We start from the raw sequence: 25,547 nt of genomic DNA, 5'->3' as shown, positions 1-25,547 counted from the left end.
GCTGCCATCCCTGTAGATCATCATTTCTGTGCAAAGGAAAGGTCCCTTAGCCTGGAGCACTGGGACATCAGGTCCTCATGGGGCATGTTGTGAAATGCTGCAGCAGATAATTTAGATGCAGCCATGTAGAGCATGTAGAAACAGTCTATAAATCAGTACAAAGGTATATCAGAATTAAATTCCATTTATCAGTAATGACGATCTAAGTCACATAGCAGCCAAGTGTTGTATGAAATACATATATGATACATGTATTTGCTGCTGAAGAGAGGGAGCAAAAAACCTTCAGCTGTTCATTACTGTGTAATTTCATCAAAATCATACTATGACTGAGCTAAGCCAGATTACTGAACACATCCTTGAAAGGTCTGGCTGTTTAGAAACCAAAGCTAGGCTTCAGACTGATATCCTTTCATTCAGCTCAGCAATGAATCAAGTATCTGTTTCCTGGAGGAATATAGATTTATATGCTTTTGCTGGTAATGTATTTTAAGACAATCAGTAAATAAGAGCTTATTATTTAAAACACAATTTTGATGAGTCAAGTATGTTTACAGGAGATGAAACAAAACGTGGAATTAAAATTGATCCTTTTCACCTCTCAAAAACCAAACCCTATCTGTGTGAATTAGCTGCTTTGACCCTCCAGTCTCCCAAAACCTTCCATCTGAAACTGTCCTTTTCTGTCTTCCCCTTTTTACTCTTCTTTGTCTGCGCTGTTTATCCATCTACTGGCTGACAGTGTCTTTACATCCAAAATGCAAAGCAGACAGATGGGCACCTCAGGAAAGAACATGACTAAGAGCACCAGCATCAGCGGGGACATGTACACACTGGAGAAGAATGATGGCAGCCAGTCGGACACAGCAGTGGGAACTGTTGGTGGTGGCGGCAAAAAGAGACGCTCCAGCATTGGTGCAAAGATGGTCGCCATCGTGGGCCTCTCGCGAAAAAGCCGTAGCACGTCACAACTCAGCCAAACTGGTAGGAACTGGATTTTTTTCCCCTCTCAAATCATCATTTAAAAGTACATAATGTGTATGTATTATGGTTTAATCATTTGGATATCCTGTTGAAGTTGCCTAATGAACAATATTCTACAGAGTGAAGAAAATGGTCAAACACCTTTTTTCTCTAAACTTTTACTAAACTACTTTTTTTTTAGCAAAGATCCTTTTCAGGTTGGACTGAGGCTTTTATTTTCTGCTTGCTGGAACCTGCTTAATGCACTACTTCCTTGCTTCTCAGGAGCCAACATGAGCTGCTGTACTTCTGTTTGGGGAATCCTCACTGCGAGTTTGTGAAGGGTCTCTGAAATGCTGCAAAATTCCTTTGCTTTTGGCACAAATAGTGTTTGCTTATTTCAATATGTTTTTTTTTTTTCACATTTGAACGTGCAACCTTATTTTGAAATGAAACAATTTCCCTGAACAAAATATGTTATAATTTATTACTTTAGTACAACTGTTTTATTGCTTTTTAACTAATTTATTTTCAGCCTACAAGCATATTCACCATCAGTATAAATTTTTCTCATTTCTGTTTATATCTCAGTTAAAATTTGATACTGAAATATTCTGCCTAGGAAAAACGGAGAGTTTTTCTGCTTTGATGCCTAAAGCATTTAAAAGCTTATGCATTTTTTCTATTCTTCCTATTTCAGGGAAAATCCATATAATGCACTCTGAAAAGCTCTCATTGTCAATTAAGGAAGCTGTATAAGACAAGTGTGTTTTATGTGGAAAAAGATTACTTGTATTTAAATGGCATATATACAAAAAAGTGTTTAAGCAATTTTTATATTTATGCGCATATATATATTTATATATTTCAACGTATGTACAGAAGATATATTGTATGTTCAGTATTGAAGCAAATGTTGTAATGTCATGTGGTTCAACATAAGTTTACAGTGCATCTGTGTGTGGTCCCATCTGAAGGTCTCCATTGTGCTAATCACCATTCAAACACTGATAAGAGATTTTTCAGTTCTCTGGAACGTTTGCAGTTTATATTGTGAAACCAAAGTGATAAGAGTTTTAATGTATAAGTAAATTGAGTAAACCAATGATTTGCAATGTCAGAAACTGTGGTAAATTTTGTAAGTAAACTTTTGTAGGATAGGGATTTAAAATACCTGGAAAGAGTAGAAGTAAAAAAGAGGGGAAAGGAAGGGTAAGCAAGAGGGGTAACAGTTTAGAAGACAGAGGAGCACAGAAAGAGAGCAGAGAGCTTGAGTGTGCATCTTACTGAATGCAATAGGAGACAAGAGAGAATGAAGAAGAGGAGGAGAATGTATATAGTGAAAGCTCTGAATATTACACAGACACTGATGACTCCATCAGTAGGCAAGCCTTTGCAGCAGTCATGTTTTACTGACTCACTTGTGGGTTATGGAAATGGTAGTTTCATATATGTTTCTATTTCCTCTGAGTTCAAATGACTGCGAGGCAAAACATGAAGTAATCTTTATACAGATCTGGGAAGTGTCTGGTTGGGTAAGAAAAAAACTAGAAATCTAATTTTACTCATGTGATAGTACACAGGTATGTAACTGTATTGATATATTTGGATATCAAGTCAAATACAATGCACTACATTACTAGTTCTGATCTAATCTGGTCTCTCTTACTGTAAGATATTAAATGAAGGACATCAGCTCTTTGTATGCTGTTCGAATATGCTTCAGCACTAGAGAGAATCTGTATTGTGTGGCTTGCCTAGATTTGCTTTAAATACCAGGATGTCTTAGTTATTTGGGACTTTTAATCTGAAGTTTTTCTCTCTGTTATATCCAGCAACTGATTACGTGTTCAAGTCAGGGACAAATGTGAAATGTAACTCTTTCAAAAGCACTCAAGGTCTCTTGACCCATTGACTGTGAATGGGGTGTTCTGGAAAACTCTTGAATAAGGAGCTGTATTTCAATGCTGTTAGAGGAGCAGTAGAAACCAGGGGAGCCTGCACGGCTCTGGCTGGCAGCCCTTCTCCTTCATCTGCTCGCTGGGAGAGGTCTGTGCTCAGCGCTGGCCCGTGCCTGGCCCCAATGAGAGCAACCAGGGCACCTCCTGCTGCCTTCTTCTGAAAAGGCCCCTCATGTTATCGGTTGCATATGAGTTGTTTTGTAGAGCTATTACTGCATACTAGCTCATACTGCCCTATTTGACAGTGCTTCTGAGGGCTCTTGTCTGGTGGCCACATGTGGGTGCACCTAACAGGACAGGCACATGCATCATTTAAATAGTTGGGTCATGCAAGCACGCTGGTCATACGGTGAGCAACCTGTGGCCACATGTCAGCCCCTGGATGAAGTATGTGTACGGTGCTGTGTCCCCAGTGACACAAGGTGATGGCCTGTTGGGAGGGTGAGGTCACATCACAAAGAAATGTTTTGCATGTCTTCAGCATCCATTGGCACATCTTAAAGAAAATATTGGACACCATTGTCATCCAGAGCTTTAAAACTTGCAGTTTTGTATTTAATGAATTTATAAATTTCCCTGCTTTATCTCATCATGTTCCTGTTTTCAGATGGTAAGTGCCTGCACAAGGAATTGTGTATTGGTACAAGCATTGATACAAGGGCTAGGATCAAAACACTAATGTGCTGCAGATGTCCTGTAAGCATGTTTTTCTGGAACTGAGAGGCAGGGGATACTCAGGTGGCAAGGCACTGGTACTACATAGAAACTGGTCAAAGTATAAAGGGTTCTTAGGTAGTTTCTGAAGAAGTTATGTCATTCAGTTGATCAGCTAAGTATCTCCTTACATATCAGGATTGAAAAAACATACTGATATCATGAGATAACAATACTACTTCTACAGAAAGTTGTGATCATATTTACTGCAACTAGGCTTTTATAAACTGTGTGCTCATATGGAAGCCAGTGAAGAAATGCCTATCAGTATCTCTGAAACTTTTTTCAAGTGTTTTGTAAAGCATAATTGTATTTCAGTTGTTTTCTTCATTCATATTTTACAACTAAATCTGTGCAAGAAGTTTTTTGAAAGTATGTCATCATAACTGCTTTCAGGACTGTGAATCAGACATAATAAATGCCTTAAAAGGTCCATTTTTCCTGTCTTTTCAAATTAATTTTATGTTAGTTCTCATTATTTGGCATAGTATTAAGAAATTGACACTAAAAATACATACAACAAAGTATTTTTTATTCTGGTCTGTAATTCTTTTAGTGTATTCAGGTACGGACAGTTGTTTGGGTTTTCATGGACAAAGTGTATGTTGATTTGTTGTTACAGGTGGGAGTAAAAGGAGTAATTGTAATAATAATAATTCATTACCTAACAACAGTATTGGGATTTCATTCAGCTACAGCTAGTGTATATTCTGTGTTGGAAGGCCTCCAGAGAAAGAACTGAATACATCTGAAATATGACAAAAACCTGAATAAGCAATGCTCTTTTCTTCTCACACATATACAGTCTTAAATGCCTAGAAAACTGCTAATCCAGTAACTCTGCTGAGCAAGCCCATCAAGGATAGTTTATGAGAGTAAAACAATAATTCAAAAAGTTGAAAAGATCTGACCTCATGCACATAGGCACAAGGAACTGATATTTTCAGATTATCATAGCAAGAGAATCCAAGTGTATTCTCATATCCATTACATGAAAAAGATCTTAAGTGGTGCTCTGTGGATCATTATTGTTATGGGAAAAGAAAGAGCAGAAAAAATGCCAGTGTTAACACCATGGGAATATAGAAAACATGAATAAAAATAGATGACACATTCTCTGGTTTCCATTTGGGCTTAAAGGAAAGTTGTAGTTTATTTTTTAAAAGTTCATATTCCTTTTAACAATGTGTATCACTGCTGTGATATTTCTTTCCTATTACTTGATTTAATGAAAATTTTAAGTGTGAGAATATACAGGAACAGTATTTTGTGAACTGATTTGTTTTATAATTAAAAAAAAAAAAAAAGAGTCTGGAAATTCCAGCAATTTCTTTAACCTTGGAATCAAGCTAATGGTTGGATGACACAAAAGTAATTTTACTTAAGGTAACTTTTACTTAAGATAAGACTTAGTAGAAGATGAGATACTATAGAGTAGAGTGGCAAGGTAAATCAGAGTTTATTTTGGTTCTCGTTCCTGTACCTTGTCAGTGCTACAAAAAATAGCTAAAGGAATACTCCCTACACTTGAGTCAAGCAGTCATTCCTAGAAGCTGACATTTGCCAGATTTGAAAGCGTTTATGTTGTAACCTTCAGGCCCTGATTCCACAGGCATTCTTCCTAGTGGAAAAGCTGGCTTTCTTTACAGAGGAAAATAAAATACAAAATGCAAATCCCAAACACCATCTTAATAGTATTTGCTTAGCTATTCATATCTGGAATGCAATCCTTTTCCTGCTGGACAGCCCTGAGGGAACTGATGATCAGGCTTCCATACTGGTGCAGATTTGTAATTCTCAGATATACTTAATTAATGAGTGAAGTCTTTGCCCTCTTCTGATTACACAATCTTAGATCTCCCTTTCAACTTACATGCAGGTGGATACCTGCATGTCTTGACTTCCCTTATTTAGCGGACATTTCTCCTTTAGCTGGGAAAATATTTTGTCTTTTCTTTAGTTAGCCAAGACCTGTTGTGTTTGTAGGTTGATTATATACAAAAGGCTAAGCAGTTTAATTTATGTTTTCTAGACTTTTTTTAGAATCTGGACCACACCATGGATCATGCATACTAAAACATTTCCTGTGTGTTTACGTACATTCAGTCACATGTACAGAGCCCAGTGCACTCTAAGAGACTGAGTCCCATGATGTCTTTGGGTATATGAGCACAATAGATGGCAAGTACTAAGACAGATGACAAAAAGCATGTAACAGCATGACTTGAGAGTGATCAGTGCAGTAATGCCTGCAGAGAGGTGTAACCATGTGTTTGAATAGAAATAAACTGCCCTTGTGTGTCTCTGTAGAGCGTTACTCCATGGTACATTGCTCTGGAGGGCCCTGCATACGTAAACCTAGCAGATGACCCTGGGGGTCAACTGACACTGCCTGAACTGGGGTTTCTCCGTGACAACACATTGCTCCATGTAAGCTAATTACTGTTTCTAATAGGCGAATTCTCAAATTCTCACCTAAAAGTTGTAGGAAAGCACTGGAAAACTATTGGAAAACTATGCAAGGTCAACTAAGACATAGACAAGTATTCAAACCTATTAAAATCTCATTAGAACCAAAAAGCTTTTTTTAAAAAAAAATTAACAAGATAAAGGCTGTCCCTCTAGCAGGAAGACAAACTTTGGCAAGATGCCACATGTGGCATGAAGGTATAGGGCTGTAAAAGCAGAGTTTTGGGACAATGTGTCATGGTGTTCTGTGCTCTCTTAATACACTTTATAATTTTGGTGGGGTTAAACTATGGCACTATATTCTTGAAGTTCTATTTCTCTGTAGAAAAAAGTGCAAAAATCAGTTGATTCAGTGCACATAAAATTATGATTGCCCTTGAGACAATGAAATAGTGTTCATCTAAAAGAGGCACTTCTGTTTTAACAAATTCTGGAGAGGTCCAAAGGGTAACCCCAGTGAAACAAGGTTAAAGTATTTTGAAATTTTGATATTTTATGGCTTGATCTTTTCTTAGAAGAAATGTAGGAGAAGTAGGTCTCAGAGGAAAAAATTTGAGTGGGATTTTATTTTCTCTGTGTGTTAAAAGCCAAATTTTGGATTCAATATGGTTTGTAGGGTGTTGAAACTACAGTCTGAAGTGCTGTATTCATGAGTAGAATAGTCTCAGTTATGTCTGTCATGAACCAACCATGTAGCCTGTAGAGCAATTTCCTCAATTACTGGCATAATTGAAGGGAATCTGTTGGGAACATTGGTCTTGGTCTTGTACGGAATTTCACATTTCTCAATTCAAAGTTTGGATTTATATAAAAAACAGTCTTCTACCACACATACAGTACATATGTATCCTATTAAGAAGGTGATGATTAATCACTTCCAACAGTGGTAACTAAAGGAGAAACTACATTGATTGCCTTTCATTGTCTAAAATGACATAGAATATGGTAAGCAAACAACTTACTGAACTAAAAGTGTATTTGTTTTCATAATACACATTGTTATTTTCTATCCCTAGAATTAATTTATGTGGCCAAAACGGCAACTGAAATTATTATTCACTATTTTTAATCTGGCCATATATTTTAATTTTTTTAAAATCACATATGTAATTCAGGTAATTTGAAGCAAGCCATTTGTTTGGGGTTTTATTACCTCTTCTATTCCAGAGACAGATTGCTAATGTTAATAAATTGCTTTAATGTGTAATATTATACTTGTATCAGTATTCTTGATGTGTAATCTGATTTAGTTTAAAAATAAACCCATATTACATTGATAGAAATATAGGATTAGCAGATGACGAGAGATTAAGGCCAATTTGTCCTACTGATTAGTTGAGAATTGTGACCTGAATCCTTTACCAAAGAGAAAGTACCATTATAATAAATACATTACCAAGACCATTAATCAGCTTTTACTAAATAAACTCTGGAGAGTATGCTAATAAATAGATAGACTCTAATTGCAAACTAAACAGGCTGACTACACAGGCTTTTAAATGTATTTTACTAAGGTGGTAGATTTCTGTTTTTAAATTGTTTTACTCCACATGTAGGAAAAGACTAGGAAAGAAGATAAGGCAGTATAAAATTTATGCAACTCTCCTCAATGGATTTTCTGTAGAGGAGGTAGGTATATATTTGAGCCCCTGGATTTTCATAAAGCTTCTGTGAGAGACGGATGCAGTGAAAAGAAATATATAGCTGAGGTGTCTAAACAGAACTCCAGGCAGTGCTAACTACGATCTTATAGAAGTCCCCTGGAAGACACTTCTCACGCACAAAGTGTGGGAGACACCTTATGCCATATATAAGCAGAAATTCCAGGCAGATGAGAAGGTGGTCCTGTGATGAGACTAGGAAGTAAGAATAAAAGGCTTCATTTTGGGACAAAATATGGAGATCATGTACACCAACTGAACAATACTGCCTCAGTCACAAATTACTCATTGAACTCTCTCTCTCTGATATGTAGTTACCAACTCAGTGAGATATACACCTGTGAGATTTCCAGCTGACTGTGGTAGAAGAAAAACTAAATCCCCTGGTTGTAGGCATTTATATGATTAAAAACCTCTACTTATATTTCAAAAAAATTATTTTCCGTGTTGCCAACCCTTTCCTTAAAAAGCAACATACTTATATTACCACTTGATCTCATTAATAAGGGAAAAAGAAGAAGAAAGCTATAAGCGAGATCAGAAAGTTTAGCGTGACCTTCCACAAGATTTTTTTCTTTCCATAATTGGAGGTAAAAATAGAGAGAGAAATGTAGGGTGATCTTTCTTGGTAAGAATACTGCTAAGCTATCTTTTCTCATTCAGAGCAGAAGAATTCTCATAAGATCCCTGCTAAAAAAAAAAAAATATACATCTCATCAAAAAACTTTAAAGCAGTTTTATTTTTGTTTTGACGACAAACAAGATTTATTCTTTGTGTTGTTACATAAGGAAAACCCATCACAGTCCTTCCTGAATTAATTCAATCTGGAGAGCATTTCTTTTTTAGGCTATGTGAGAGCTATTCAACAGAATAATTTAGGCTTGCCTTAAGAAAGTTTCAGTTTGAAAACTCCGTTGGGGATTTTATAATCCCTTAGTTAACAGGTGATATATGTGAATTTCTTGTTGGATATTCTGTGAAAAAGGGCTCTGACTTCATCCTACTGAAACTTGAGAGTGAAAAGAAGAACTTTATAGGGCAATTTCATACTTTTACTCTGGCAATTATTCAGTTTCCAGTTTGCCTGAAATGTCTAGGATACTTACCTGTAGTTACAGTTCTGGGTATCTATGTAGTTTATACTTTAGGGAAGAAAATTCAGTTTTATTTGTTTCCAGTTGAAATAATATTTCTAGTATTGTCATTTTTTTACACAGCCACCTCAATGGCTACTGTTTGTATTCTTTCTTCCAGAAGGATAATACTCATCTTCACATTGCTCTATGAACCACCTTCACTAAATAACAATGTGCCGTGAAGGGAGATTTACTTCAGATCTCCAAAGGCCAACAGGAAGAGGGCTGTTGTACTTTGCTCTTGGACAGTTATCAGAAGCATTTTAGCACCAAAAATAAATAAATATGACATTTATATTTACAGATTCATTAGGGCTACATCTTCTTTTAATTTAACATTTCATAATAATACAGAATTTCCTTTCTTGTACTTAAATGGAATGAAATATTAAAGGTACATTAGCAAGTCATATCTCAATATTGAATTTATGTCTTTAACACTATCCATGCAATCAGCAATACTGTTAATACGCTTTTGATAAATGAATTTTTTTTTACTAAGGGTAGAAGGTAATTTATAAAATAATTACATGAAAGTAAAAAATAATGATCAGGGAGCTGAACCCTCTACTCATGAACAAATTCCTCTAACCATTAGCCTACAGTCATGGTTCTCCTATCAACGCATTATTTGGCCTATTGGCTCTTCCTTTTTTGTTTTTTTTGTGTGCTAGCAAAAACTTGTTTGCAAAATAGTGCATGCCAGGTATGTGTCAGATGGTGTGTGATAGGACTCTCCAAGAAAGTGGGATACGTCCTAGTCTTCTGCAGCAGGGGAGGAGCTCTGAACCCATATCTCCCTCCATCATGGAAACATCCTCTTGGTTGCAATATAAAACTGAGATTCGGTTTCTGCTTCTTTAGAGATACAATAAAAGAAAGCAGTGGCCAAAACTACATTTCTTGAGTAGTCCTGTAGCTGCAGTTTGTAAAGCTTACCAGAGTTATCCCTGAGGAAGAATGTGCAGGACCTGCGTTTTCTGAATGCTGATGTGTAGGATAGGTCCCTGCCATCTCCATGTTGGCAAGAGTCAGTACCTTCTCAACATGCACATAATCAAAATTAGAGGGAAAATTTGGATGAGAAGGCTGATTTTGAGGAACTTTGGCACCACTGGGGCTATCAGAAGGATTTTTCAGGTTTATTTCTTTGGAATAAGATCCCAAATTCCTGTGCATTTTAGGCACTTGTATCCATTTTCAAACCATTTTTTTATTCATATCTGACCTTTCCAGTCTGTACAGAGAAATGAGACAAACATGGGGGAGGGTAAGAGAGGAACAGAAAAGAGATGTTACCTGAGACCAGCAGAAGTCAACGGAGAGCCAGAATAAAAGCCTAAAACTTGTCAAGTTCCTATTCCATACTTTAGCAACAAAACAAAAAGAAATTTGTGAAATTATTTTTTCTGTCCTGGGTGTACATTGTGCTTCTTAAATATGCTATTGGACAACTCCAGGTTAAATTTTTTTTTTCAACTTGATGAAGTAAAACAAATGCTTATACTTAGCAATTACCAAATGCCTTGGCAATGGATAATGAGGGTTTTGAAGAAATCACAAGTGCATCTAAATTCAGTGGAAACTTGAGAATCTAGTTCAAGGAGTGCACTGGTGAACTGTACATTTTTGCTACAGTTTTTCTATATTTTAGTAGTTTACGTCTGAGGAATTCCTCAAAGATTTTTCTTAAATGTCAGTACAGGTTTTGTTATTGCATTTTGATTACTGCTTGAACAAAGTGGTAGGATTTTCACTAATACTGTTAGGCATATGTGAGTTCAGTTAAACTCTCTCTTCCTGCTCAGGGAAGAGAAGAAGAATTAAGAAGAAAAAAATTGTCATTGAGAACATGTCACAGAAGGAAGAACACATGCAGGTTGTTCTCAAACCACTCATAATGGAGCGTGTTTAGGAAAAGGTGAATGATTTCTTAACAAAGGCAAAAATTTACTTTTTCCTCATCAGCTAAATAATTTGTGTATGGTTCTTTGTGTATTTGCATAAGATGAGCAGAACCTTTGGGAGATATTTTCTTAGCAGTCCTACTTTTTATTGCAAAGTAATCAAAACAGACTCTCTTCAACATTGGGAGGCAGTTTGTCTTTTTATACCTATTTTTTAGTTTTTCCCATGCTTGAAAGTGCTTGTATAAATGACATTGAATTTTTTTACTGTCATAATCCTTTCATTACAATAAGAAATGTTAAACTATATATATTATCTTACATGAATTGAAACTCTGCACCAAAAGTTACATTCAGATTTTATCTAGTTTTGTAACTATAGTACTCTAATGTTTAGGTTTTGCCATTTACTCTAATGTTTAGGTTTTGCCATTGTCTAGGTAGAATTTGGTGCCAGTAAAAATTATTTTTAGCTCATTCTATGAAATCACATTGAGACTTAATTGAAAATATTCACAGTAATAAGTACTTTTCTTGTTACTATTTGCTGCAGTAGGACCTGTCAAGAACAAACTTGTACTGTGAAGGAAAAATTACTTCCCTGTGATTAACTAAATCAATTAATAGTTACCAACATTACTGAGATTTTTCTAAGGTGGATATCTTAAGTATTTTTCAAAATGTAAAATTAATGTAATATTTTGTGTGAAACCTGCCATGTTTAACTAATATATTAAGTGGGAAAGATAACATAGTAACACCTTACAAAATAACACTGATTTTTATAGAAACTGTACTATAGATGTTCTAAAATCTGTAAATTACATGTTCTAGGAAGGCAATATTCTACTTTTGTTTTAATACAGTGTAAAAAATATGCTATGATATATGCACATCAGAAAAATTCTTTACAGATGCTTTTTAATAACTGAATGAATTTACTGACTGACTTCTGAATTTTATCAGTAACAAGTATTTTTTTTTTGCAATAAGCATTCATATAAAACATTATGACTTGATTAAATGTCAACATTTTGTAATTTAGACATAAATTTTAAAATATTTGTTTTAATATTTTCAGTCATTTCAAGAGTATGCAAGATTGGGTAGTATTTTTGAAACCTTAAAGTTCCAGTTTGGAATCATTATCTTGTGGAAATTCATGCATCCTGAAAGGTCTTCAAAACTAAAATAAAACCACTATTGAATTTAAAGGTCTAGTTAGAAGCATTGCCCGTGTTTCACCAAAATGTGCTTTTTCTTGAACAGGGCAAAGAACCTCTTCTCCCTGCTACCAGCTATATTTCCTTGTTATGTCACTCTCTCTCAGTTAGATATGTCCTCTTTGTTTCACAAGTAGTTACGAGCTCCCTGCCATTCTTGGGCATATCCACAGAGCAGGCATTTCAGTTGGTTCCTTCGTGGAGTTTGCAGGCAACTGAAAAGATGTTTCAGTTCCTGATCTCTGTATACCATGAGTTGCACTACTTGACTGAAAATTGAGCTCCCATGCAGAGGATGCAAGTAAAATTGTTTTATACGAGTATGTGTAACTTGGAGGAAGAAAAAGGTTTAGGCAGACTTTTTATTATTTGCCTGTTGTAAAGACATTCTGGTTTTATTTTTGAAGTTGAATATTATTTATGAATGTTGGAAATCAGCTGAGTATTTGTATTTGCTATTAAACATATGAGTAGTTCCACTGAATCAGTGGTACATTTGAGGGATATCAACCCTCAGAAAGGGAGGGAAGACATGTGAATCCACTTTTCACACAAAAGCAATCCTGTTTTCTGCTTCAGCTCTCGTTCTTTGCTAGGACCACTAAAGGATGAGAACTAGAGAAACACTTCAGCTGCCTCACTGCTGCCGTTACTACACTTTGTGGTTTAATTAATATCTTATCAATAGCCAAAGTCATGTCTTCATCAGTAAAGTGCCAGGAAGCACAGAAAATCACTTGCAGTTAAATAGGCGAAATACATAAAAGTCTGGAGAGAACTGTTCACTGTGCTGTTCCATCAGCTGCCCAGTGGCTGAAGACCATACTGCCATAGAAGTTACCTTTAAAAGCAACACTTCTCAGCTAGCGCACAAGCTAAGAACCTCCTCATATTCCATTAATGTACTTGCAGAAGCCAGGTGCCAGCAAGAAGTAACTGTTAGAGGTCAGGCTGCATGAAAATGAACAGATCAGTCAGTTCAGCAGCTTCCTTATGGAGAGGTTTGTAAGTGTTCAGTGCACAGTAGAAGTCATTAACTCGCATACCTTTTGCTATTCCATTTAAGCAAGTGCTTTCATGCAGTGTGTTGGCAGAATACAGGAATTGTTGAACAGAACCCCACTGGGAAAAGGATTCTTTACAATTTTGAAATGAATTTTCTCAGATGGTCCAAGCTGGGTCTTGGCTTTTGCCACCATACTTGTCTCTTCTCCGTGGGGACATGAATCTAAACATGTGCCAGTTTTGGTGGTGTTGCATATTCTCAGCTTTCCTGGATTGAGAGAAGAAACTTTCTGTCATTTGATTTTACCTTGGTGCCATCCTATACTCATCTGGTGTTTGAAGATACACAGTATATATGGAAAGGAATCTGAAAGTCTCCTTCTGGAGAGACTTCCAAAGCTCTCAATCTTATGATCACTTCAGGTTGCATCTGTACAGATAAATAAAAGGATGAGGGTCTGTCTCTGGTTCTGAGAGCAAGATCTGGATGATGTCCATATGGCTAACATAACCTATCTGAAGTTTTCCTCAGAACAGGATCGCCTCATCCCTAAGATCTATTGGAATCCTCCCATGCCCATGCTGTCTCCTGAACTGCTTTTTGGGAAAGCTCTGCTGGCTTAGGTCAAAATAGTGGCAGGGAGTGAGCTAAGAAATCACGAGGGTGGTTGTACGTCAGTGTCCTGCCCTTGTAGACTTTGGTACTATAAATATAGCCAGAGTAAATTAGTTTCTTGCATTCACCCTTCCATGATGGAGGATTTATTTGCCTGTGTGCACCCTCCATAAAACCTTGTAGCTTATAATGCCTTGGCTAATTTCATCTACATTTGAATGAGTAGACCACAAAGATAATCAAATTCAGGAGGATAAGGTGGATGGCAGAGCAATGTGCTCATATAATGCTTACCTGTATGTAAATCATACTGCAGTCTTTATCTCCACATTAGTCATTCTGAGTTTCATAACTTTGTGTTTCATATTTTTTACATATATATGGATGTGTGGACAGGATAGAAGTGGCTGAAATCACAGTCAGTGATCACACAGGTAAAACTCATTAAAATCCTTGAACTTATTTTCCATTTAATCTTTTGGCATATCACCAAGAATTCTGTTCTCATCTGAAAATACTTTGTAGGTAGCTAATTAGCCATTTTTAGCTATTTTGCATTCCTTCCCTTTAGCAGAGTTAACTGCATTTTCTAGTTCCACCTTCAGCCCATCAATTCCTGCTTTTTCTCCACCTGTCATGCTGAATTATGGCAGGTCTGTCCAGTGTCTAACTACCAGAGAAGAACACCTTTTGTTGCTTTTTTTTTTGTTTTCAGCCCAGAGAGAGTTTGGATTTCACTGAAAGTAAGCAGGCTTGATGTGAAAGCAGACATGAAAACAGTGACCTCCTAGGAATTTTCTAGATTCTGGAAAAAAAAAGACTTGATAATTAAAAATATTAAGAAGAAACTGTTCTATCAGTTCTTATGAAAACAGAGCATGCAAGATATTGGTCTTAAATCAGTATGAAAGGAAGGTGCTAATATCATAGGATAGTATTGATATCAAAGGAAGGTAGCAAGATATATCTGACTAGTAAAAATGTACAGATCCAGCATGAAGGGCTCAGCATCTGCGGCTGGTAGCAGACAGCCTGTTGAGAAGATTTTCATCAAAGATGAACCACAGCCTGAAAGCAGAAGTGATTGGTGAGGATGAAAAACAGCAGGAGGCAGCAAGGCAGACTTTAATGTGAGAGAAAGAGTCAAGAGGTGAGGGAAGTGGAGTATGGAGAAATTCGACAATTGCATCAGTGAAAGAAGGAGAAGTAGGCACACGCAGGAGAGGACTAAATGACAGCATGGATCTGGCTGCGGATTAGAGTGTGGGAATCAGTAACAAGGGAGTTAGAGGAAGAATAGCAGCTGGGGGAGGATATAGCAAGAGAGGAAAGCTTTTGTGAAGGAGAACTGTGTAGGACTGCTTGGAGTCACTAGGACAATCCTGAGAAAGCAGAGTACATGAGCAACTCAGACAGAAATTCCTTTTATTCTTAAGTGTCATGCTGTCTTCTCCCCCATTCCTCAAAATCCTTAATTAATTTTCTGCTACTGTTTGGGCTCAGTAATTATTTATTGTTAGTGTATCACCTGTTGGTTTTTAACATTGAACAGTTATAAAAGTGTTGTAGCTTCTAATAAACAAAAATGGTCATTGAAAATCACTGCTTTGTTGGGGACAGGAAATCAGATTATGGTTTCACAGAGTCATCCTCAATGCAATAAACAAAAACAAGCCAGCTGTGTTAAATTTTCTATTTATTTTGAATTAAAGTTCATCTGGATTTTTATGTTACCTCAAGATGCCTTTTAAGGTGCTTTTTTGAAGTATCTCTTTTAATTTGGTAATGAAAAGTAGAGAGAAAATGTCCAATTCTTTCAAAAAAATTAGATTCAACAGTCTCAAAGAAAGCAAGCCTGATTTAAATATGTGTTTGAGGTATGCATTTCCATCAAAGATTTATGTATATAATATACATATATATACACATATATGTATTTTCTATATGCATATTTTAAGTTTTTTATTTCTTCCTAACTTCAGTTGTTCTACAGATCTTAGAGGTATTGGAGCCTACATGTCTCCTCTCAACAATAATCTCATCTCTGTTAGCATACTGCAGATCTTGATAAAATCTCCTAAATCTCTGGACCTCTCTTATCTCTCTCCCACATCCCCTCCTAGTGGGAGACAAGCTGTGCAAATGGTGACTGACAGTCCGACCTGAGCTCAGGCTCCTTCATGGGAGCACTGATTTGCAGCTCTTAGCAGCTATTTGTTTTCATTAAACCTGTAGGAAACTAATGCCTTTAAGATCTCTATCTACTGTGTAACTTGAACGCAAATGTTCCGTAGATTCAAAAGTTAGTAAGGAGAAAAGAATGCCCACGTGGGCAGACAGCACAACCATATAAGAACCTTTTCCTTAGGAGATGTACGGAAATGACACACTTAGCTTTTGTACCTGGCAGCTGTAGTTGCCCTGTCAGGTTGCAGCACTGGGCATTGCTGGGCTCTCAGTGAATCAGGACAGGATAATTAATATTGATGGTATATTTCATTCTGAATTTGAGCTTTTCTCATCTTCACTTCTCAGACTGGGCTGAGCACAGAATTGCCAGCTGGATGTGTGAACTGGGTTGTATGCTTGGTCATGAAGTTTGTTATGTCTTTCTTTTTCATTTTAAAGAATGTAATTCGTGCAACATACAGCAGCTAATGGCTGGGCCCAAAGAGTTGTGGTGAATGGAGTTAAATCCAGTTGGCGGCCAGTCACAAGTGGTGTTCCCCAGGGCTCAGTATTGGGGCCAGTTCTCTTTTACATCTTTATCAATGATCTGGATGAGGGGATTGAGTGCACCCTCAGTAAGTTCGCAGATGACACCAAGTTGGGCAGGAGTGTGGATCTGCTTGAGGGTAGGAAGACTCTGCAGAGGTATCTGGACAGGCTGGATCGATGCGCCAAGGCCAACTGTATAAGGTTCAACAAGGCCAAGTGTGACTGCACTTGGGTCACAATAGCCCCATGCACCGCTACAGGCTTGAGGAAGAGTGGCTGGAAATCTGCCTGGTGGAAAAGGACCTGGGGGTGTTGAACAATGGCCAGCTGAATATGAGCCGGCAGTGTGCCCAGGTGGCCAAGAAGGCAAACAGCATCCTGGCTTGTATCAGGAACAGTGTGGCCAGCAGGACTAGGGAAGTAATTGTTCCCCTGTACTCGGCACTGGTGAGGCCACACCTTGAATATTGTGTTCAGCTTTGGGCCCCTCACTACACTAAAGACACTGAGGTGCTGGAGCGAGTCCAGAGAAGGGCAATGAAGCTGGTGAAGGGTCTAGAGCACCAGTCTTATAAGGAGTGGCTGGGGGAACTGGGATTGTTTAGCCTGGAGAAAAGGAGGCTGAGGGGAGACCTTATTGCTGTCTACAAGTAACTGAAAGGAGGTTGTAGTGAGGTGGGTGTCCGTCTCTTCTCCCAGGTAACAAGCGATAGGACAAGAGGAAACGGCCTCAAGTTGCACCAGAGGAGGTTTAGATTGGATATCAGGAAAAATTTTTTCACCTTAAGGGTTATCAAACATTGGAACAGGCTGCCCAGGGAAGTGGTGGGGTCACCGTCCCTGAAGGTATTTAAAAGACTTGTAGATGCGGTGCTTAGGGACATGGTTTAGTGGTGGACTTGGCAGTGCTAGGTTAATGGTTGGACCTGGTGATCTTAAAGGTCTTTTCCAACCAAAATGATTCTATGATTCTAATAGCATCATGCTGGTAGGATTTTTAGTCCTTTCCTGAATGGGCTGCCTGAGACTGAACACCCTTGCTCTGGCATTGGCAATGGCTAGCTGGATTAATAGAGTTCTCTGTTTCTAATTTCTGTAATTTCTACCCAGTGAAAACTGATATTTGTTAGATATTATTCTGATTTAACTGCTTCATTGCTGTCTTCCAAACTGATTCATGGTGAGAAAGTCACCATGTAACAGTGCCTACGCTGATACTTTCTCTGGCAGCCAAGCCACAGCTAGATTTCTGTGACTTTTCCATGCAAGTTCTTCTTCACTGTGTTAGGTTCTTCAGTTCATTTGTAATAAATTTGCAGTAACAAGGGTATGGGACTTTTTTCTTCTGATCTGTCAACAGACAGCTTCAGAGACAATCTACAGATCCTTCTCCATATGCAGATCATGTGCAAAGTTTACTATATTTCAGGCATGAGTGAAGAAGGCCGTAGAAGTGCTCTAAGAGAGAAGGGTGAGATTCACATGCATGTGTGGACATGATTTCTTAGTGATGACTATTACTCCTACCCACTCCTTACTGGACTGAAAACGCACTAAAGCTTTCTTATGAAAAGCCTAAGTCCTAAGCAGGAAGAAAATCAATTGAAAGAATGAAATGAAATGAAATGAAATGAAATGAAATGAAATGAAATGAAATGAAAAGAAATGAAAGACTTCACCATTGATTATTCCTGGAGTTGTTTTTTCCTGTTACTTTCTTCAGCAGTGTATGATTGATCCTTGCTTATCTTAATAAGCGCAGAGTACTTGTTTTTACTAGACAGGAGTATGTCACAGGAATGATGAGACTTGATACTGCTTCTCTCTGGGCAAAAAGAGATTAGTCTTGGCCTGTCTGTAGAAAAATTTTAAACAATGTGATTTTTAAGGCAGACGCTTTTATAGTAACACCCTTCCCCAAAAGTAGGCAAGTCCTATTGTTATGCTATACAGTTCTGTGCTGTATACGCACTTCCCCCCTGCAGCCCAGGATACCTTGGTTTCTGCTGTATGGCAGCATGCCCTCATGTACTCAGTAGTTAAAATAATCTTCCTTACCTACTGCTCCGACAGACTTTCTCTCTCCCTTTTTATCCCCATACATTTAACCTCAGTGTCCTGAACTTCAACATCCTTCAGGATTCTTCCTCTTATCCTTACTCAGTTTTGTTTCTCATCAAGTTACTTCCATTCCTTTCACTCTGACAGCAAAGCTAGATGCATGGATAACATTTAGACTGAATAAAAATTAGCCAATTATGTTTGTTCACAACTGAGGGTAGACCATGGCAAGGAGTGTATTATCAATACCTATTTAGACATCATTTATGAGTAAATTCCTTTGCTTCATTACAAAATACAGTCTTTCACAGTTATAAACTAGGTAAAATGTCTCTTTTTTACAATTTTAGGCCCTCAGGTTTGGGTTACATGGTTGTTCAGTGGCTAGGAAACAAAATGGGGCATGTGAACAAAGTGTTTCCTCCCCGTGAAAGAAAGGAGGGGAAATGAAGAATGTTTACTATGGGACAAGAAAGGGATTGTTCTCTCTCTCACTCTGTTTACGTAGACATATACAGCACTATAGTTCATGGAAAAATATTTAGATTATCATAATTCAACAAGGGAGGTAAGATGAAAATTCAGAAAAGAAATTTTTTGGGGGATACTGTTCAGTGATGGAGAAATGAACATAAGCTATCAGGCAGGGTAGAGCTAAGGGGAAGTAACCTTCATTAGAAGATTAGTCCTGTGCATGGTTGATGTGTAATGTGTACCGAATGCCTAAAGTGATTCTGCCCAACCTGCACCTCTGTTATGTCATCATCTCCCCGACTCCTTTGACAGAAACGTGGTTTTCTGCATGGTTGGTGCTCTTCATTCATATCATCTGATAGGCATTAACATTATGCCAGTAAACTTCTTTCTCATACATCTGTGCACCCTATTTTGTCTTATAATACCAAAAAAAAATAACATTTTAGTTTTATCCTATCCATTAACAGGTGATGTTTTGATACCTTTCTGAATATTATTGTATTTTACTTCATTTGGTCATAAGAAATGCTCAGAATTAACAAGTTATTTGTTGCAAGTAGTTACATAACATGTTCTTAATAATTTACAGAAGAACTACTGTGTTTCCTTCTATTTTGTGAAAGCAAATACTGTATTTGTTCATAAAATTGATAACTTCCAGTAACAGAAATACAATATAGACATACTGCCGGAAAATTATATCAGCAAAGAAGCAGGCATAAGCAGAGTGGATCCATTTCACAATACAAGTGTTTATGCCAGTGAATGCCATGTGTCCCTTTTAAAACATTTTTAATACAATAACAAAACTGTTAGCATAGAAGGATAATTACAATGCTACTTTTATTTGTTCTGAAAATAAATCGCCAGTACAGACAGACATTTGAGAACCATAAAAGGAACAGGAATGTGACTTCATTCCAGTCTCAAATTCATCATTTAGAGGTTCTAAGCACATACATTATCTTTTGATTTTGCAGAAGTATTTAATACAATGTTAAATTATAAATACATGGTCTTGAGAGTGCAGCTTTTTAAAGAAAAGGTCACTAAAAGTATCTCAGTCACGAGGAAGAACAGATGTGTTCCTTGCTATTGAACTCCAAAGCTCTTTTAGAAATCTTTTAACCTGATTTTCATACGACCATTTACCCAGATTCATCATATTCAGTACTTATGATGATAATATTATTTTGTATCAGCATCATTATTTCTTACCCCAATTAATCCGCATTTAACTGTTTTGTCCCACCACTTTGCCGACTGAAAAGATTGTTCTGCAGTCAGATCCAGTTATTCTCATTAGTTAATCTTCCTAACCAGGATTGTTGCAAAGAGTCAGATCCTGAGGCTTACTGTGCCTTTGTCACTCTTGTAGAAGTACAGCGAAGCAGGGCAGTTGACACAAAGCATCTAATACCTCTTGATGAGAGACTGAAAAATAAAGATGTTAGTATGGCCACCTGAAAATGCTAAGACTCTTCAAACTTGACGGATTCAAAAGTCCTGCAGCGAGGGACCTGCAGCCTCAATGGCCCAAGAAGTCCCTTCCGGCCATGTGTTCTGGACTTCCCTCCCCCAATCAAAGTACTAGGTCAGATTTTTGATTCAAACTGAACCTGAAATAAACTGAGGCTAAAGAATCATCTCTAATGAAACAGAATGCTTTCTAAATACAGTTAATTATTATATATCTCACAGAGCAAACTTTATTTAGTACAATGATTCTCATCAAATTTCTTTCCTTTTCTTGGGGAAAAAGGGAATTTTTTCAGATAGTGCTGCTTTTAAAAATTGTTTTATTTTTTAAATTTCAATCATCCTGTATTTGAGTTAATGATAGTTTTTTACAAAGTCTGAATTAAATTATTACTTTTACTCGGAGTCCACTACAATTTCTTCCCTCTTAGCTTCCCTTTCTCCTCTTCAAAATCCTAAGGAAGAAGAAAAGGTTCACAGACTCCCCTAAAAGTCGGCAATTTCTGATCTCTAGGTGGAACTACATTTGAAAGTGAAGGACCCCTTTCTAAAAATACCCTGCTCTTACGTCCTTTCTGTTTGATAGATTAGGTACAGCTGATACTCACTAGTGGAGTAATTACAAAAGGAAGAGGTAGTTCTTGAGGTAGCCATGACACAAAATGCATAAGTCTTCATAATTTAAAAGTGTCTGTTTAGGTAGCTTTTGAGTGTTAACTTGTGTGTTTGAGTTAAAAATGTGACTCAAAGATACAATGTCCTCTTATAAGATATAAAACAGCCTTCTAGCAGTAACTTTGGATGCGATGCCAAGATGTAGGACCGTAGTGAGAAAGCACAAGCAAACAAAAGAAAATATTAGTCTCACTAACAGAAAATCATAGAATCATAGAATCATAGAATCACAGAACGGTTTGGGTTGGAAGGGACCTTAAAGATCATCTAGTTCCAACCCCCCTGCACGGGCACGGATACCTGCAAAAGCACTTCTGATGACTGTGGGTATCAGACCTGCTAAATCTTAGGAGCTGAGCAAAGACCCCCTCTTTTGTGCCCTTTTACTCCCTCACGGCAACTGGAGGTCTTGCTTTGCAGTGTAGTTGTTGGGTCTCTGGCCCACGAGTGCACCTCAGCTGGCAGACAGAGCTGGACAGAGAGTACCAGCTGGAAGGACCTGTCAGTTATGTGTGTTAGCTGGGTATTTGGTAGGAGCCCAGAATATAACCAAAGCCTCTGTGGTGTCTATAATGGAATCACAGTAATAAAAATAGACATATTTATCTGTCAGTTTCACCCAATCCAAAGGAATAAATTCAGTCTGTTCTGAACTTAACAGTGGCTCCTCAAATCTCAGGAGATAACACGCCCAGCACAATCTTCTGCAGCTGCCCCAGTCTGTGTCCTCTGTCTACTCTCCCGTGTCTGTATATATGGCAAATTTCCCCATGTTCACAATTTTCATATGATTACTGAAGTTTACTTTCACAACTAACTTTTCCTGTTTCAAATCCTTTCTCTTCTTTGTGAAAGCCCATCCTTTGTCATACTGAATTCAAAAGAAGAACTACTGCACCCATTACTTATCTTCCAACTGGCCTGTTCATATAGTTGCCTGTGTCATAAATTGTTTTTCTAGGGTGCAGATCTTGCATATGGAAGTCCAGGAGCCTTTATATCCCTGCAGACTTTCATTAACATCACCAGGGCTCTGCATGCATTAGGGTTTGTGCTTACAGGTTCCTTTATGTGACTTGGGCCAAAGGTTGTACTGGGTACTTGGCTACAGTCATCCTTCTAGTTCAGTCTCATCTGACTAACCTGAACTGCATGAAAGGGAGGTTTCTTCCCTTCCAGTTGAGATTTGGCAGTGATGATCAGTGGTTTCTCCTAGTCCCATATAAAAATTAATTGCACTATTTGTATCAAATCCCAGATCAAGGTGTTTTCTAGTTAAACAGATATATGTTTGACTCTGTCATTTGTTGGTGTGTGCCTAAGAAGCAATTGCTCTTATTTTGTCATTCATTTATACATCATCTTCACCTAACATTTCGGGTCACTCTCCAGGCCTGTTTGCTAGCTTCCTGTGATGGATCCCATTACCTGTTTGCCAACATTTTAGCCACTTATTGTAATCCTGTCACAACATTTTGCCTGTCTTCAAAGACTTTCCTCATTAGGATGTCTAAAAAAGTTTCTCATTTTTCTCTATAGTTCCATTTTGTCCTATGACACTGAAATGGTCCAGGTTCATAATTTTCTGTGTCAATCATACATGAACTTGAAATGGGATTATCTGGTACATCTCAGTCCTGCTGGATGCAACACAAAGCAAGCATAGAACCTGAGTCAAAATCTGTATACTGAAAGAGGCATAGGTCTCTGAGTTCAAGCACGCAGATCTGGTCACAACTTTCTCAGACCACTGTCTGAACACAGGTTTTTATGTGTTGAGGCTTTCCAAAATAGAAGGGAAATATTTTTATCACTCTTTACAGCTTAGAAGTTGTTCAAAAAATAAGAAAGTTTATTTCTTATTAAGCCCTCTCAAATGAAAGTGACTCTACAGTCAAACTTCTATATTTTTTTCCCCCAAATATGAAGTTAAAATTATTAGGAAAATAATAACAAAGCATCACAGAAAATATTACTCTGTTGTGTGTATCTCTGATGTCCCCACAGCCTCAGAAAGCACACAAAGCTAGAGCAAATAGGAAAAGATGCAACAAGGGTGATGAAAAATATGGAATAGGATTTTTTGGTTCAGAAAAAAATGACTGAAGGATATGACTGAGAGCTGTAAAGTTAGGAATACTGTGAAAAAGGTGACTACAGAATGATTTATTCATCGTTCTCACAATGCAAGAACTAGGGCATTGCAGGCTATTACCAGGCAAATAAGAGAGAGTAAGTACTTCTTCACAGTACAAATTTGAACTGTGGGACCCGTTCTTTAGGATACTGTATGGACCTGATGGATATACTGGCTCAAAAGGAGATTAGACAAAATGAGTTGGGTTGGACCTAGCAATGGCAATTAAACACAAAAGCCTCTAACTCAGAGAGCCTCCAAATCAGTGGTCAGTGAAATAGAGACATTCCTTCCTATACTTTTTTTTCCTTACTTGTGTTTCTTAGACATTGGTACTAGCTACGCTGACAGAGAGAATATTGAATAACTGGACCTTTGTTTTTTCCCAATATGGCCATTTTTTTTTCTTATGTTTTGTCCATATTTGTCTCTGGTCTGGCATATGAAAAAAGCAGGCTGATTATTAGACTATATGGATGTTGGAAACCAGAAGTTTGTGTGATTTATCTGGCCTGGCAGACTCAGCTCTTTAAAGAACATCTCTTGTTTCCTCACTCTGAAGACTTCATCCGTTATGTTTTATTTGGCTTTTTGCAAAAGTCTGAGTAGCTCATAACAAAGCTGGTTTTCATTATCCCAGTTAAACAGCTTAACATTGTGTTAAGCTATTTGTCTTTAATCCTGTTTAAGAATACTTATCTTTTCCCCCAAGAACAACATTCTAACCATGATCTTAGCTTAATTATAAAAGATTTTAAAGCAAATTAGCTGCATGACTCAGCTGATTTCTATGTTTACCTGACATACTTCTATGAAACCTCAAATTTAGTGTTAATCTAGAGAGGTTCATGGAGTAACTCCATATTTGCACAGGTGTAAGCAAAGCCAGGAGGTGGCCCCATGTCTTTAGTAGACATTGACACCAACAGTTCAACTGTGCAGTCTGTACCTTTCTGTTATATATCACAATGCACAGAGTAAAATAAGGTTTAATTTCAAATTTAAACATTCTTTAAATACTTACACGAAAAAAATGTTCTCATATGGTCATTTGTCACATTTGTGCTTAGAGAACATTTTTCCTCTTTTTCCATGTGTACAGGACTGAACACATCTATATATTAAATGACCCTGAATCTAAAGATATTCCCCAAACTAAACACAAAGATATTAAGATTATTAAACATGGTGGGACTGAATGAGGGTAGCACATAGAGAAAATTAGAAGTTGTTTATTAACTAAACTGTATTAAAACATTAACTAAAGGCCCACATTGTAAAATTAACAAAAGAGTCCACTATCTTTGATGCACTACATAATAGGCAGATGTAAAAATACTGTATCCAAATAACTCATTTGCATTAGTGGGTTGCTTCTATTCTAATTGAATTTTGTAGAACTTTCTAAACAAGAATGCTGGTGCAGAATCCTGATGAAAGTCTGACATTTGTTAAATCCACAAAAGATTATTTTAGAAAGTAACAATAGCCAGTATTCATACAGAAAAAAAAAAAGGAATTTTAATTAACAAAATGTGTATCTATTTTATTTGGTTTCTGAAACAAAAGGAGCAGGGTAGGGGAGGAAGAAATAAGCAAAGAATTATTGGCTTGACTTTTAGGGTTCTGAGAACCCAGAGTTCCTGACAGATCCCTCCAAAAGAAGTGGGAGGGAGAGTTTCTCAGCTCCTCTGCAAAACAGCTTATGTACTATTCAGCTGAAATTTACGGAGAAAGACTTAACAATCATATATTTTTTGTAAAAACTTAGTTATATTGATTATTTGGGGGTTATTTTTAACATATCATTTATGTATAAGAATATTTCAAATTAAATATACGTTGTCTGTGAGATATGGCAAACACATAGGCTGTCATCCTGATTGCTTTTTTCAGTCCCTCATCAACTCCTACACCTTCTGCAGTATAAAAACATTAAAATATTATATAGACACAAGTGTGTGTGAATAAACACAAGATAGCATTTTTATCTGTGTGTGTATATTTTTATATATGACTATAAATATACATGTGCATACAGACAGACACACAAGTGTGTACTACAAAGGAGCAGTCACAGCATAGCAAGGCACCTCCGTCTGGACTGGGAGGTGGGAGGCAACCTGCCTGTTTGATCTGTCTGTTAACTGGCCCACGGGCTTCTGGGTGGGTGAGTCAGAAGAAGTTGTAGTTGTACCACTGTGCACTCTGTAGAGTTCAAAACTTGATGTGCCTTTACTATACTGGTCCAAAAAGGTTTGAGAACTTCTTTTACATAGCTGACAGTCACCAGCAGTATTGGTCATTTGGGATTCTGTCATCTTCTAAGTTTGGTTCTATTATT

At 37.3% G+C, this 25,547-nt stretch overlaps 1 protein-coding gene across 40 annotated transcripts in view; it reads left to right on the top strand.

The window, feature by feature from the left end:
- Positions 1-25,547, top strand: part of RIMS2 (regulating synaptic membrane exocytosis 2) — a 531,876-nt gene that overhangs the window by 471,512 nt on the left and 34,817 nt on the right. For 18 of the 40 annotated variants that reach the window (XM_068395859.1, XM_068395854.1, XM_068395860.1 and 15 more), the window contains one exon: positions 743-984. The exons of the other annotated variants lie outside the window; for them this stretch is intronic. In XM_068395859.1, coding sequence (XP_068251960.1) covers positions 743-984 — 242 coding nt within the window. The remainder of the gene's footprint in view (positions 1-742; positions 985-25,547) is intronic. 40 annotated transcript variants of the gene reach the window in all.

The sequence above is a fragment of the Nyctibius grandis genome, chromosome 3, assembly GCF_013368605.1.
Source record: "Nyctibius grandis isolate bNycGra1 chromosome 3, bNycGra1.pri, whole genome shotgun sequence".
Classification (NCBI taxonomy): Eukaryota; Metazoa; Chordata; class Aves; order Nyctibiiformes; family Nyctibiidae; genus Nyctibius; species Nyctibius grandis.
This window is presented reverse-complemented; position numbering and strand designations above follow the sequence as displayed.